Here is a 15,225-nt window from a genome sequence, read left to right on the forward strand (position 1 = left end):
GATGTGCCGGCGGCGCGACGTGGAAGAGAAAGGGGATAAGAAAGCAAGTGCGATGTGGGGAGAAGAGAAAGGGGAGAAGAAAAATGGTGGATGCGGTGTGGTGTGGTGGCGTGGTGGGTGGGTGCAGTCTGGTGGTGGGGTGGTGGGTGGGTGCGGTCGATCTGGTGGTGGTGCGTGCGCCGTGCGGTCTGGTGGTGGGGACACGTTTGCGGTGGATCCATCATCCATGTGCGGTGGCCGGTGGCGCACCAACATCTAGTGCGTCATTGGCGTTTGCAGCACAGTGGCGCACAGAATATAGGTGCGCCATTGCTATTCAAATAGCAATGGCGCACCTATATTTGGTGCGCCACTGCTAACTTTAGATCAATCTGTAACCTAGTTTCACAATTAGTAGTGGCCCATGACTACACTAGTGCGCCTGGTAATTGACTACCAGTGGAGCACCACTTTTAGGTGCGCCACTGCTATATAGCAGTGGCGCACCTGTATAGTGGTGCGCCACGGCTAGGCCTTTTTCTAGTAGTGTCTTATTTCACCGAGACGGACGAGAACACCGAAGGGGAGACGGAGAGGAGGCCCAGGGCCCCCACACCACACCTGGGCGCGGGCCCAAGCCTGGCCGCGCCACCAGGTGGGGAGGGCGCCCTGCTGCCCCTCCGACTCTGCCTCTTCGCCTATAAAACCCCTCGTGACCTAAAAACCCGATACCAATTGACGAAACTCCAGAAAGATTCCAGGACGCCCGCCATCGCGAAACTCCGTTTCGGGGACGAAAGTCTCTGTTCCGACACGCCGCCGGGACGGGGAATTGCCCCCGGAAGTCATCTCCATCGACACCACCGCCATATTCATCGTCGTTGATGTCTCCCATGATGAGGAGGGAGTAGTTCTCCCCCGAGGCCGAGGGCTCTACTGGTAGCTATGTGGTTCATCTCTCTCTCCCATGGTGTGATCTTTATGTGATCATGAGCTTTGTATCACTATTAATCTATGTGCTACTCTAGTGATGTTATTAAAGTAGTCTATTCCTCCTCCATGATGTAATGTTGACAGTGTGTGCATCATGTAGTACTTGGCGTAGGTTATGATTGTAATCTCTTGTAGATTATGAAGTTAACTATTACTATGATAGTATTGATGCGATCTATTCCCCCTTTCATAGCTATTGTTGACAGTGTGTATGCTATGTTAGTACTCGGTCCAAATTGCAACGGTCTATTATGCACTCTAGAGGTTACTTTAATATGAACTCCGGACGTTGTGGAGCTTGTTTACTCCGGCTTGAGGTGTGCTTTTGTAGCCCTACACAATGAATGGTGTTTGTTATCCAACAAGAGAGTGTAGAAAGTAGCATTTATTTATTCAGTTATGTGATCAATGTTGAGAGTGTCCACTAGTGAAGTATGATCCTAGGCCTTGTTTCTAAGTATTGAAACACCGTTTCTAACAAGTTCCGTTACATGTTTGCTTGCTGCCATCTTTATTTCAGATTGCAATTACTACTTACAATCATCCATATTACTTGTATTTTACTATCTCTTCGCCGAACTAGTGCACCTATACATCTGACAAGTGTATTAGGTGTGTTGGGGACACAAGAGACTTCTTGTATCGTAATTGCAGGGTTGCTTGAGAGGGATATCTTTGACCTCTACCTCCCTGAGTTCGATAAACCTTGGGTGATTCACTTAAGGGAAACTTGCTGTTGTTCTACAAACCTCTGCTCTTGGAGGCCCAACACTGTCTACAGGAATAGAAGCGTGCGTAGACATCAGTCGTATGCGCCATTCTTGAGCTCTTTGGACATGCGACGGGCCTACATACCAACTTCGCCAGGTGTTCGGTCTCTGCGATTGCCTGCACGGAGGAGGTGGCGAATGCCGCGGAGGTGGTGATGGAGTGCCAGCCGGCACCCTTCCCCGTCAAATACCTTGGCATTCCTCTTTCTGTCTGTCGGCTGCCGGTGAGGCGTTCCAGCCTGCGGTGGACCGATTGGCTGACAAGCTACCCACCTGGAAGGCGTCGATGATGCCCCGGGTTGGGCGCTGGTCAAGTCGGTGCTAGCGGCGATTTCGCTGGACCAACTCATGGTGCTCAGCTTCAACAAGAAGGCGTTGAAGCAAGTGAATAAGATCATGCGGAGCCTTCTGTGGGTTGGGAGGGCGGAGGCCAATGGCGGCCACTACCATGTCAACTGGTCCAGGGTGTGCCGCCCGCTGCAGTTTGGGGGCTTGGGGATCCCAGATCTCGCACGCACTGCCATCATCCTCAGGGTTCGTTGGCTTTGGAGGATGTGGACTGACCCCCAACGACCTTGGCGTGGGCTCGACATGCAGTTCTCAAAGATCGAGCTGGATGCCTTCGCTGCCTCCACTTCCATGGTGGTTGGCAACGGAGAATCCTCTCTCTTCTGGGGGGACCGATGGTTGGATGGCAAGTCCATCAGGGAGATAGCGCCAGAAGTCTACGTGCTCATTTCCAAGCGCTGCAGGAAGTAGCGCACGGTACAATAGGCGCTGGTGGAGTGCAACTGGATATCGGGCATTGGAGGTGCAATGAGTGCCCTGGCCCTTTGGCAATATGTTCAGCTGTAAATTAGGCTGAGGGACGTAGTGTTATCTCCGGACCAAGACAAGCTGGTTTGGCGTTGGACGACGGTTGGCCAGTATTCTTCGAGCTCCTACTACGACGCCCTCTTCCAGGTGGCGATACTATCAGGTTCCTGGAGGCTCAACTGGAAATCCTGGGCGCCACCCAGGGTGAATTTCTTCATCTGGCTTGCTTGCCTAGATAGATGTTGGACGAGTGAGCGTCTGGCACAGAGGGGATTGCCCCACGCGACAAGACGCTCGCTGTGCGACCAGTCTGTTGAGACTATGGCGCACATTCTGACCGGATGCTCCTTCTAGAGGACTATTTGGTTTGAGGTCCTATCGTGGATTCGGTCCACCGCTAGGCCTCCCACGGGTGAGGGTGACTTCGCGGAGTGGTGGTCGCTTGTGGTGCGGACCGCCCCTCGCAAGTTGCGTAAAGGTACATCGTCACTTATCATGCTTGCGGCGTGGTGGATCTGGAAGCACATGAATGTTGCGGTCTTCGACAATGCGCGTCCCTCGGTGACCTCCTTACTAGGCGACATCAAGGCCGAAGCGCGACAGTGGGCGGACGCGGGTGCCCGGGGGCTTCGCCAACTTCTCCCCTAGATTAGGTCTTTTGGGTTGAGTTGTATGGCGTGGTTCTCTCTTGGACTTGTACATATGAACCTTCTTTTTCTATCAATGCATCGAAACGCAAGGCTTTTGCTTTTTCGCGAAAAAGTAGGAGTAGCTAACCAGGGAGTGCATTTTCGTAGCTAAGAGCATGTCTAACAGACCCCTTAAAACGCGGCCACCCCGTAAAATTCCGGCGGGATAGGGGGTGGGCGCAGTTTGGGCCGTCTAGCAGGCCCCGTATTGGGGCCGGCCCGTATCGGCCGAATACGGCCCCGTCAAAAACACACCGCCGCCCCTACAAATACAGGGTGTTGTTGCGACTCGCAACCCTAGCTCCGTCGTGCGCCACCGCCTCTCACCACACGCTGCGGCGAGCAATTCCACGCTGCACGCCGCAACATTAGCACCGCCGCCGGCCATGCCCGCACGAAGGAGAACTAGTGCATCGCCCGCCTCCGGATCGAAGCGATCCCGCTCGCCGGACACGCTCAAGGAGGCGTGGCGGCGCCAGTGCAAGCTCTCCGCCGGGAGTCGGTGTGCGGCATGTAGGTACATCGGCGGGCGGGCGCTACTACAAGGCCGATCCGCCGCTCAAGCCGATGAGTGGCATCGACTTCGAGAAGTGGCGCGCGGATTGGGAGCAGCAGTGCCGCACGGAGGCGGCATGGGAGGCGCGGCTTGGGAGCTCCAGCGGCGGAGGAGCGCCGCCAGCCGGCGAGGAGGAAGAGGAGGCGGAGGAGGGAGAAGACCCCCTCTACTTGCAGGCGGTGGCCGCGTTCCTGAAGGATGCCGCCGACAAGGCTCGTGCGGAGGAAGTCGATGCGGCGCAGGCCATCGCCGCTGTGAAGGAGATGGAGGCGTGGGAGGCGGAGGCCAATGCGCCATTTTTCATCCACGACGACTAGATCGCTTCGTAGAAGTCGCGATCCATTAGGATCGCACAATTTTGTAAAATCTGTATGTATGATCTACCTATGAACTGATGAACTATCGACGAAATTTCCCGGGTTTACTATTTCAATATTAGGTGTGAAATACGGGATCTGCTAGACGGAATGGTTCATGCGTGAGTATTTTTTTGATACAGGGCCCTCTACTCACGTTTTACGGTGCAGAAAAATACGAAACTGTTAGACATGCTCTAATCATCTTTATATTCGTCCGGTACTGTTCTCTCAGTAACGTGTGAAGATAAACCAATTACTAATATGTTTGATATGCAGTTAGTCTTTCCACTTGTTACTTAATATTGACTCCCTATGTTTGTTTCCTAGATGGCCATGAACTGCCTGCGACTACATTCCGGGATGGTCCTTCAGACATCGCGCTCTCTGGAATCTGCGGAACATTCGAAGGCTGGCACCAGGGCCCTATCTTCTAAGCTTGATAACATTATAATACCATTTGCAAACATGATGTAGCCGTAAAATTGTAAAGGGAATTTGCTCATTTGTATTAGTACACGTACTGCAACATTTTTTGTTAAGGTTGTATACTAGAGCAGCGAATTCTTCTTAAAGGGTTTATGCCTATTCTCTAGCTAGCTATTAACTTAGTGAAATAGGGTTTATGCCTCAAACTAGCGCCTGGTTTTGGACTTCCAGACTCTTTAACCTTATGGTCAGTTCAGTTGGTCTAGAATGTTGTCCACGATTTTCAGCGTAGACGTCTTTTTTTAAAACTGTTAAGACTAACCTGTTCCACATTGGTATGAAATCGTCGGCCGCTCCGTCAACGAGGACTACCGGCAAATCACGATGGACCCACGGCGCCAACTTTGTCGACCTCGCCGGACCTTCCGAGCTGCCGACGCCAAAGGAGGAGAAGGCCGCCGCCAATTGGTCCTTCGGGCCATCCAGCGAAGACGGCAACAACCTCGACTTCAGCGCCTTTAACTCACGGTGCCGCTAGATTTTTTTTTAGTTTTTTAGTTTAAATTCGAGTTACTTTTGTATAAATTTCGTTTGAATTTCGTATGAATATCGTTTTAAAAATATCATTTTAAGTTTCAAATCCTATCGGGGCTGACGTATGGGGGCGTCGGTGTGGGAGCAGCATCCCCAAATAGAGGATGCTCTCTGCGCGCCCCATATGGCATTGCCGGGCGTCCCCGCCGGCGCCTATTTGGGGGCCGCCGATGGAGATGCTCTAACTGACTAAATGTCTTACTAGCCTAACAATAAAGAATGGGATATAGTTAAGGTAACAATGTCACACAAGTAAAGCACCATGTGAAATGCATTGTGTCTACATGTAAAAGTAAAATTATTAAAAAAAATGAAACAGTGTCTAGGAGGAACTAGAACACTATTGATATAGTTGAAGCTGGACTTGGCGTGACAATTCCAGAATTCGTCCCTGACAGGAATCGAACTCTGGTCGTTAGGGTGCGTCACTGCTATCCTAACCACTGGGCTAAGCCCACGTCGTCAAAGTAAAATTATTAGAAAAGCCGTAGCAACGGCATGAGCAGTTTGCTACTTACGCTTAATCTTGGTCTGTAGTTGCATTACGAATTCATTTAGATTTCAACAAATGGCATATATCCATGTGAAATAGGTCTCTCACACGGACAGGAGTTTAGCTCTGCCACGAACCGGAAGTCACACGGACACGGTGCCGGCAGCATGCGGCCATCCTGCCTATGGCTTTAGTCGCGTGATCATGACGCGTTACAAGGTCGGTTAGTTGAAGTAGAAAAGGCCGACGCGAACTCGGACTGTCGCAGAGATCTTTTTTGTTCTTTTTGCGAATTGGCGTTGGCGCATGGAAGAAGAGTCGGACACGAACCCGAAGGAGTATATAATGGGTGCTGCACAAGAGCCACAAACTCACAATTAACCCCTGCCCTTCCCTGATCACACCGTGTGACTAGCACAAGCAGGAAAGAATCCACCTTTCATCCCTCGATCGGCGACGATGATGCAGCGCGCCGTGAATCCCTGGGCCTTTGCTCGCCCTCCGCCGCCCGGCTTCGGATTCTCCTTCGCTCGGCAGCCCGTCGCCGACTTGCCCGCACGTCGTCGACCTCCGCCCCCCGGCTTCGAATTCTCCTACGCTCGGCAGCCCGTCGCCGACTTGCCCTCCCGTCGTCGACCTCCGCCCCCCGGCTTCGAATTCTCCTACGCTCGGCAGCCCGTCGCCCGTCTTCGAACCCCGCCCCCCAGCATCGGATTCTTCTGCGATCAGCTGCCCGTCGACGACGTGCCCGCCCTGCTCCCGCCATCGCCCAGCGAGATCCCCGTGCAACCGAAGCTCCCAAAGCGCGCGGCGCCGCCGCCCGTATCCACAGCCGTCACCGAGAACGAGAAGCCCTCCACTACGAAGCGCCGGCGGGTGTGCTCCGACTACGAAGATGACATCGACGCCAACCTCCGGAGGACGGAGCGGAGCCCCGAGGAGCGGCCACGGCCGGACTACCTGAAGACGGTGCAGCAGGACCGGGTGAGCCCTTCGAACCGCGCCCGCATGATCGACTGGATGGACGACTTCGTCCGGAACCACGACCTCGTCGACGGCACGCTCCACCACGCCGTGGCCTACGTCGACCGGGTCCTGTCGGTGCGAGCCATGAGGAAGCATACCGACCACGAACTCCGCCTCCTGGGCGCCGTGGCCATCTTCGTGTCCGCCAAGTACGAGGACGGCCAGCGCACCTTGGCGAAGCTGGACCCCGACAAGATCTCCTGGTACGTCGGCGGGTCAGCCACGAGGGAGGAGGTGCTCGACATGGAGCGCCGCATGGTGGTGGCGCTCGGGTACCAGCTCGGCGGCCCCACGGCGCACACCTTCGTCAGCCGCTTCACCAAGCACGCACAAGGAGAGGAGGAGCTGAAGATCCAGCGAATGGCGCACCGGCTCGCCGACGAGTCCCTGCGCAACTACACCTGCCTCGGGCACCTGCCATCCGTCGTGGCGTCGTCTGCAATCTTCCTGGCGAGGTCTGCGCTGCTCAACAACCTGCCGGACGTACCGGCGTGGAGCTCGGAGATGCAGGAGCTCACGGGGTACGACGTCACGAACTTGGCCGGATGCCTGCATGCTATGCGCCCAGTCGCTCATCTCATCTGTGACCCTCGGCGTTGATCAACTGTAAAACCGAGAGAGCAATTTTGGCAGATTGTACAAGTAGAGAAGAACCGTAAAATCTCTTTGTAGTGTTCGTGCATATGCATCTGAAACAGAGCAATTGTTGGGAATATTAATTGTCTATCCCTCTGAATTGAACTTCTGTACATCAATCTCAGCTTTTAATTGCTGGTTATATATTTTCCCCATTTCATTTGCAATGGCTAATATCTAGGTGACTTACTCGTTGAGTTTCTTTTTTCGAATTTATCGAGTTGTGACGTTCAGAATTTTCGTCTAGGAACTTCTAGTACCTCTTTTTTTTTTGTGAGAACTTGTGAGCTTTATTAATTCAAAGACATATGGTTACAATAAGCCAAAAGGATGTGAACTAAACACCGATGACTCAGCCTAGACCCAAACATTAGACACCACATTATTGCATGCAAATTTAGCGTAATTGCGAGCCAAATGGTTTGTTGTGCGGCGGACTGAACTTAAAGATTCAAAAGAAAAACCTAGCTCATGAACATCATATAGGATCAGCGAAATAGTTGACCGATCTTTTCGTTCCTCCTTCGAGATACACACCAACTCAGCATAGTATACCTCAAAGACCGCCCAAGTATAGTTCCTCTCCACCGCGAAAGAAACAACATCCTAAAGAGCTAGAGCTTCGATGGTTAAGAGGATCAGAGAGTCCCAACTACACCTTGCAGCATGCCCAACTTTTTCAGGATAGATTCTTTCTTTTGATGCAAAAGTGGTTTCCTTGACTTTCGTTTTGATTACTTTTTGACTCTTTTGAACTATTTTGAATGTTAGCCACTTAAGTAACTCTCTGGACATTTGAGATTCTAATTTATTTGAAATGTTGCTAGCATCTTGAATAATTTTTATGCCACTAAAGTCACCCCACGAAAAAGAAGTGGGAGAAAGCTAGTTTTGTGTTAAAGTTTTTTGATAAGAAATGGAGGAACAAAAAAAATGAGCTATCAAAGAATGGTGAAAACCATAAGCTCGGGGATTCCCTAGGCACCCAAGTACTAGACCTATCACACTCTTAGTTTGGACACATGCATACTTTGTTTTTTGAGTAACATACGAGCTTGTGCCGAGCGAGGGAGTCAACGTAGCCATGAAGTCGAATATGTTGAAGATCAGGAAGACGATGATAACGAGCTCAGCGGGGCGGCGTGTTTTTATTGCCAGGTTCGCAAAACACCCGTTTCAAAGGGATTCAAGCCTCCTACGGATAAATTAAAGTACGAAGGACTCCAATAACCTGAACCATGGTTGGATGATTACTTGCAAACGATAAAGGTCCACGGTGGCACTAAGCTACCGCCATGCAGAGTTTGCAACTTTTCTTGAGCGGACCCGCAAGATCATAGCTTCGGAAGTTGCAAGAATGAACCATCAACATTGGGAGGATCTGCGCAAACAATTCATCTGAAAGTTTCGGTCAAATTTGAAGTGTCCAACGTCAATCGAGGAATTGCGAAAGTGCGTACATAAATCCGGCGATTCAATGCGTTCACATCTCCAAAGGTGGAGCATGATCAAAAATTCATCCGAGAACATCTCTGATGAACGGGCAATCGATGCATTTAAAGACGGATTGTGCCGCACGGACTTTGTTGAGAAGATGGGAAGAGTCGGGCCTAATACAATAAGCGAGTTAATGGACCTAGCAAACAAGTGGGCTACCAGAGAAGACGCAGCAAGCAACAAGCGAGCAAGGTCACCCGAGGAAGATCTGCCGAGGTGCGGAATCGTGCGTAAGAGGCGAGGCCAAAACTATGATGATTACAAGAGACTTGTCCAAGTTGTGACTAGCTTCACAAACAAGGATGATAGGAAGGATGACTACCGCAACAGTGGGTATCGAAGTAATAGTCGAGATGAGCCTGGCCCTAGCAGGCAGACGTACAAGCCAAGGCCTCCGATCCAGCCACGGTACGAGTAAACAAATGAAAAAGATGCTTAACACACCTTGTACCATGCACGGTTACTTCGATTCTAAGGGACGAAGGCAATCCAACCATTTTCTGAAGGAGTGTAGAACTTTCTAGCGGATGCTCCCAATTTTCGGAGCAGCATGGCAAAATGTAGTAAGACAAGTATTCGCTCGGGAGCCTAGGTCACTTGCCATTGCACCCCCTCCGCCACCAGTACCTCCTCAAACCCTAGTACTAGCAATACAAGCGGCCCCTACAAATAATAGAAATCCACCAGATCGATACATTAATTCCAAGGGAGAAGTCAACATGATCTAGAAAGGGCGTCCACCCAAAATAGGCAGCAAAATATAATTACTCGACAAGTAAACCTGGCAATCCAAGCACCACCGCCTACACCCGAGTACCTCAACTGGTCCGACCAATACATTAGATTTGATAGGAAAGATCATCCTTATAAGATCCCTCCACCAGGTCATTCACCCTTGGTTGTTGATGCCCAGATCAGCGGGTGCGATTGCAGTAGGGTCTTCCTTGATGCAGGGAGCGCCATCAACCTAATCTATGCCAAAACTCTGTGAGCAATGAATATATCTCTTACAAACCTGATACCCTGGGATGCTGGGTTCCACGACATAGTTCCGGGAAAACCAGAGATGCCTCTGGGAAAGATCATGCTTGGCGTAGTCTTCGGGACGCGCGGAAATTTCTGGAGAGTAAAAATGTGCGAAGTCATGGATTAGTCCTCACAATATCATACGATATTAGGCCGACCAGCATACTCTTGGTTCATGGCAGTCTCACATCATATGTGTTTTCTCCTGAAGATGCCAGGACCCAACGGAGTCATCACAGTCAAAGGAAATTTTGCTCGCTTTGACCCTTGCGACCGAGAGTTCCACAAGTTATCCGAGTCCTTTAGGATGCACGCGGAGTTCCTTTATATCCCAAGATCAGAAGTGTCACTAGACTAGCAAACAAAACAAGCAGATATTGAGAACAAGCAAGTGCGTGGGTGTTTGCCCTATGCCAGGGCGCTCCACGGTACCACCAGGCGCTCGCTCGCTCGTGGCTCCGTTCGATCTGGGAACGAGCCCCGCTTCAATCTCAACCGTCGGAGCATGAAAGAGAACCCACCCACGGCGGTAAACCCTAGCCGCCCGCACTGCCTAGCTGGTGACCCGCCCCATCTGGCTCCTCCTCTCCGCCGCCCATCCACCTCCTCCTCTCTGCCTCGTCCTCGCTGCGTCACCGCGTCGTGCCCCCATGAACCGGACCGAGTGGATGTAGCGCCTCCCTTCCTCGCCGGCGCTCAGTCCGCAGACGTGACGCGGAGATGAGAGGATGAACTTCAGCGAGCAAGGGAGAAGAGGAGGTCGAACCACCCCAATCCTCTTTTCCGCCCAGCGGAGGTCGCAAAGCTCCCTCTTCTCGTTGGCGACTACAACGACAGCGGCTGCTGCGTCACCGCGGGAGAAGAGGGCTGCGACGGTCGCCTGATGGGCGAGATTCCTCCTCCACCAGCGAGTCGACGACGAAGCAGAGTGATGCGATTGGGTATCTACATCTCCCTCTCCTCGCCCCTCTCTCTCCTCTGGTTTAATGGCAGTGTAGTTTCTGCAATCCTACTCATCCCTGCTATTGTTGTAGAGTTTTTGTTTTGCTGCCCGGTTAGTCTAAAAATTGGTACCCAAACCTACTTTTGGTGGTCTCCTCGCGGGGGTTGGCTCTAGAAGCACACGTCTTGAAGATGACCCTTGGGGAGATTGAGAGCTCCAGTTCAGCGCTGTCATCGTCCAGCTGTTAATCCAACAGGCAGGTTATGTTCGATCCCTCTGTTTGTGAATTCTGTTTTTCCTAATGGAGTTCATGTCCTGTGTACTGGAGTTATTATTCTTTAAAAATCCAGTAAACATCATGGTGATATTTGAGATGTTAATTTCAGATTTTGGGAAGCAAGGTAATATATACCTGGGATTGTCAGCTCTCTCTGCTGCGTTTTGATGATGGACTTTAAACTGATGATGGTGTTGGCGTAGATCGTCTTGGCATTCACGGGAAGAAAGTTTGGATGCACGAGAGCCAAGAGGTAAAATGGTGCATGAGCTTCTTTAAACATCCTACATCGGAATGTAAAGTGAATATATACATGCCATTGTTGAAACAATGATGTGTGTTGTGCTATGTAGATCTCGGCCATGCCTCGTGGTATAGGATGGTGGTGTTGCTGGTGAATGGTCACACGACGGATGATGCCAAGCTGGTGCACTAGGACAAGGTCGGCCTTCCCGATGGCATGACCGCATGACTATCAAGGCCATGGACATCTGGATGGTACGTCTACCTTTCCTGACATTCTAGGATTGCCCGACATGGATGATTGATCTTGACTGTTTTATTATGTTGTCGTCGTTTTTGTTTGTTGCACCACAAGGCACTGGACACCAATTTCACGGATAATATATTTTTCATTGTCAAGGAAAAAACGAATTATCTCTTATTTGAGACACACTTTTATGGTATAGGTTTCTTTAATGCTTATAACCTATTTTGTTGGAGCAAGAAAAATGTCTATATTTGTGGATATTGAATTGTATTGTTTTGACGGTAGTTAAATACTGAAAATATATCGCTATATCTAACAGGGTTATTAGTCTGCTGGTCTAGGGAGACTTTTGTTGAGCATTTCGTGTCTACACTTGGCACACACACTGCACTCAATTCTATTGGCTTCTTGAAGGGCAACCTTTTGGTGAGTCAATTTTTGCTTGAGATTCTAGAATCCATGTCAAATCTCAGGTAACAAATTCGAATCTTTAATGTAGGTTTTGGTAGGATATCTTTTCTTCGGTTTGGTTATCAATTTTATTCCAGAGCCAACCTTTGTGCCAGCCACTGATACAAGCAAGAATGAAGTTGGAATGAACAATCTTCGGGGATAAGTACAACATCATAATTGTCTGTTTTCTTATTAAAATATGATGATTGGGTAGAATTTAGTTTGTTTATGTGGAAAGCAGACTCATGATAATGATTTCGGGTAAATATATGAACATGTGATGAAAAAGCATCACCGGAAAGTGTTATTCAGGGATATCATCATACATTTTGGTAAGAAACTAAGAATGTGTTTAAATCAATAAGCTCGCCTGTTTATTAGGCCTGCACTTGTCAAACTTTATTTTAGGTGACATTATTATTTGAACCATTTCATGCCACATGATATTCCATAATAAAATTCTGTGAAGTTTTGCTTCCTTGAAGCTATAATCATTTGACTAAATACTTACTCTGAGCTGCAGGAATCAGTTTGCACAATTTTTGTGAGGCAATTGCAGTATTTCATGGATCTGTGAAGCTAATACCTTTGTGTATTTATGTTAATATAATATTATAATTAATCTTCTAAAGATGGTTTAGGACTTAGGACTGCACCTTGCATTTGTTCTAATAGAGAAGTTACCGGGGACTACCTTGGATGTTTCGATTTTCGAAGAGCTAATTTACCATATCGGACTTCAAATCTTGCAAGGCGTTCGCGTGGGAGTTAACTTGGCTTTTGCTATTGCCTTATATAGCATACCCGAGGTGCATAAATCAACCCACCAACCTTTCTGGTTAGGTAACCTGAATATTCATATCCATATCTGAAGGCGCGTCTTGCATCCTTGCCACTTTGAATATCCCTTGCATTGTTTTTACTAATAAGATTCAGCTGCCCTTATTATTTGATGGTATATCCACCAACGAAAAAGGGCCACAGTTACCTGAGCAGGCTTATATGCCATTAACCTTTGAGATTTTCTATACTCGCGTCGTCTTCTTCATGCAGGCTCTCCATTGTCCGTAGGTTATTTGTACAGGACAAGCCCATCTTAGCATGAAAGAGAGGGGGATATGGATAGAAGGAGGGGAGGCATGAGCATGAGGAGAGGAGGTCACACCACTCTGCAGCTATATGCAAAGCCTGATGTTTCAGTTCCCTGTGTGATAATTTCAGTACCATCTTTATTGTGTATACCAGTATTGATTTCTTTATTATTATCTTTGCCATTTACTGAAATTTCAAACTACATACTGGAATAAATTGTGCAAGCATTAAATGAAGAACCATTTTTTTCCTGTAGTGTTTGCATAGAGGTTCGTTGTTTGCCCAAGGTAATTGAGCTTTCTTCAACGCTGGATATCAGTTTCAGTTATAAAGACATGTTCCTGCTCTGAGCAATGGCAAAGGTTTTTATGTTGCACTAGATTTTAATGCATCTGTTATGTAATCTCTTAAGATAAAGGAATCTTCCTTCAGCTGATGTTTGCTCTTCTCAGTGGCCTACATGTGGCTGAATTTACTCTACGTACTATTTGTGAGTTGCTGGTAGCTCTATTATATTGCAGCTTTTACGTCTTATTTGTTAGTCAATCCATCTATTACAAAATTTCTTACACCCCTTTTCCCAACAAGTATGCATGCCCACCTCTGCTATAACTGTCGCAATATGTTATTCTTGTCACTTACATTTTGTCCTTATGTTAAATAGTTGTAGTGTACATAGGGTGTCTGATACCTTATTTCAATATTGAAATCCACTTTTTGTCAGGTGCTTTTTCTTTGCCTCCTTGGGAGCAGGACGTTTCCTTTCTCCTGCTTGCTTTCTCCACCACCATGACTGGATGGTTCCTCGTGAGCACCTACTGCTGCAAGGGGGAGTTGTAACTGATTAATGCTTGTGTGTGTTCCTTGTACATCTTTCTATGATAGTGTTCTTTCTTATTGTTTTGCTTAAACTGGGTAGCAAACTCAGACTCTTTGCAATGCCAATTTAAGTTTTGCAGTATGTATTGCACTGATTTAATTGTGTTGTGGCAAAAGGAAAGTGGTCCTTCGAGATTTGATGTGATTGTAGGAAAAATCAAGCCCACATACATCCATATACTATCAATGCTCGTTTTCAGGACAACAAATTATAGTGCACCTGACCGGCTAGGAGGCGCCCCAAGGGGCGCCCCAACCACTAGTGTAAGTAAAACATGTACTAGTATTGCTAAAATAAGAAAGGAAGAACATACCTGGTGCCTGGGAAGACCACCACCGCAACATCTCCATTGTTGATGTCGCCTATTGTGTTGCCGAAGCATGTCGGGTCGATCAGATGTAGGCCGACGATGAAGAGCTTGAACGACAACGAGAAAGTTACGCCAAGAGACTCCCCAAAAACCTTATCACGCGTCTCCCAATGCAGGATCTTAGGGGAAAGGGTTTCAGAGGACCTGCTCTCCTGACTGTCGTGCGATCACCGAGATTTGGAAGACGAGAGGACGATGCATGAAGAGGAATACACATGGGGTAGACGAGAGTGGTTGGTTTTGTACAGTGTACACGATGTTCTCTTTCCCCTCTGTATAGCCTGGGAAGCAAGAGGCACTTATCCAACTTGAACCGACACGCTACAGAGGAACTGTCTGGAAGCCGGGTACTTGTTGAGCATGCACACGCGTGTTGACACGTACACACGTAATCGGCGCACCAAGAATAAAAATAGCCTTCCATAAACTGGTTTCAAACACGATTTCACGCGAGAGCGTACGTGGTGAGGCGAGCGGAGGAGTACGCGATGAATCCTTCTCTTCTCACTCACTTATAAGTTGATCGAACTACCTTCCAACTAACAATATAAGACTATACTTAGGCCACAAAGTTGTCCCAATCTACCACTATGGTGGGCTGGCCTTGAAGTTTCAATAATTGTTGGTTATATGGGCCGTTGCATACATGGGTGCAACCCGTACACATCCAACACTAAGGGCATCTCCAACAGGGCGACACAAATCGAACGCCTAAATTATCCGCGTGCATCCGTTTGCGTCTCTCCGCGGACACGAAAAAGATTGTCTTTGTCCGCGCGTCCGTTTGCACCTGGGGTGCCTCCAGCGGCTCGATGCATTTCCGCGTCTACATGAATTAGGATGTTTGAAAACAACAAAAT

The 15,225-nt window shown here is 48.8% G+C and overlaps 1 protein-coding gene and 1 long non-coding RNA gene across 8 annotated transcripts; both read left to right on the plus strand.

Moving 5' to 3' along the window:
• The first annotated feature begins 6,070 nt into the window (after positions 1-6,070).
• On the plus strand, positions 6,071-7,310 carry LOC127309521 (putative cyclin-F2-1). The gene has a single exon (XM_051340345.2). The coding sequence runs from the start codon at positions 6,135-6,137 to the stop codon at positions 7,299-7,301; it is 1,167 nt and encodes a 388-aa protein (XP_051196305.1). The 5' UTR covers positions 6,071-6,134; the 3' UTR covers positions 7,302-7,310.
• A 3,021-nt stretch (positions 7,311-10,331) lies between these two features.
• LOC127307284 (uncharacterized) lies at positions 10,332-14,129 on the plus strand. 7 transcript variants are annotated; one of them, XR_007855379.2, is made up of 7 exons: positions 10,332-10,801; positions 10,895-11,063; positions 11,190-11,333; positions 11,434-11,578; positions 11,890-13,402; positions 13,528-13,605; positions 13,840-14,129. It is a non-coding gene; the product is annotated as an uncharacterized lncRNA (long non-coding RNA). The 7 variants fall into 7 exon arrangements; XR_007855377.2 differs by having other exon boundaries at positions 11,890-13,605; XR_007855376.2 differs by having other exon boundaries at positions 10,334-10,801; positions 13,528-14,129.
• Positions 14,130-15,225: the final 1,096 nt, after the last annotated feature.

Source organism: Lolium perenne, chromosome 6 (assembly GCF_019359855.2).
Source record: "Lolium perenne isolate Kyuss_39 chromosome 6, Kyuss_2.0, whole genome shotgun sequence".
Classification (NCBI taxonomy): Eukaryota; Viridiplantae; Streptophyta; class Magnoliopsida; order Poales; family Poaceae; genus Lolium; species Lolium perenne.

What these genes read in the sequence shown, in the direction of transcription:
- LOC127309521 (XM_051340345.2), top strand. Translation starts at nt 6,135, where the DNA reads ATGATGCAGCGCGCCGTGAATCCCTGGGCCTTTGCTCGCCCTCCGCCG.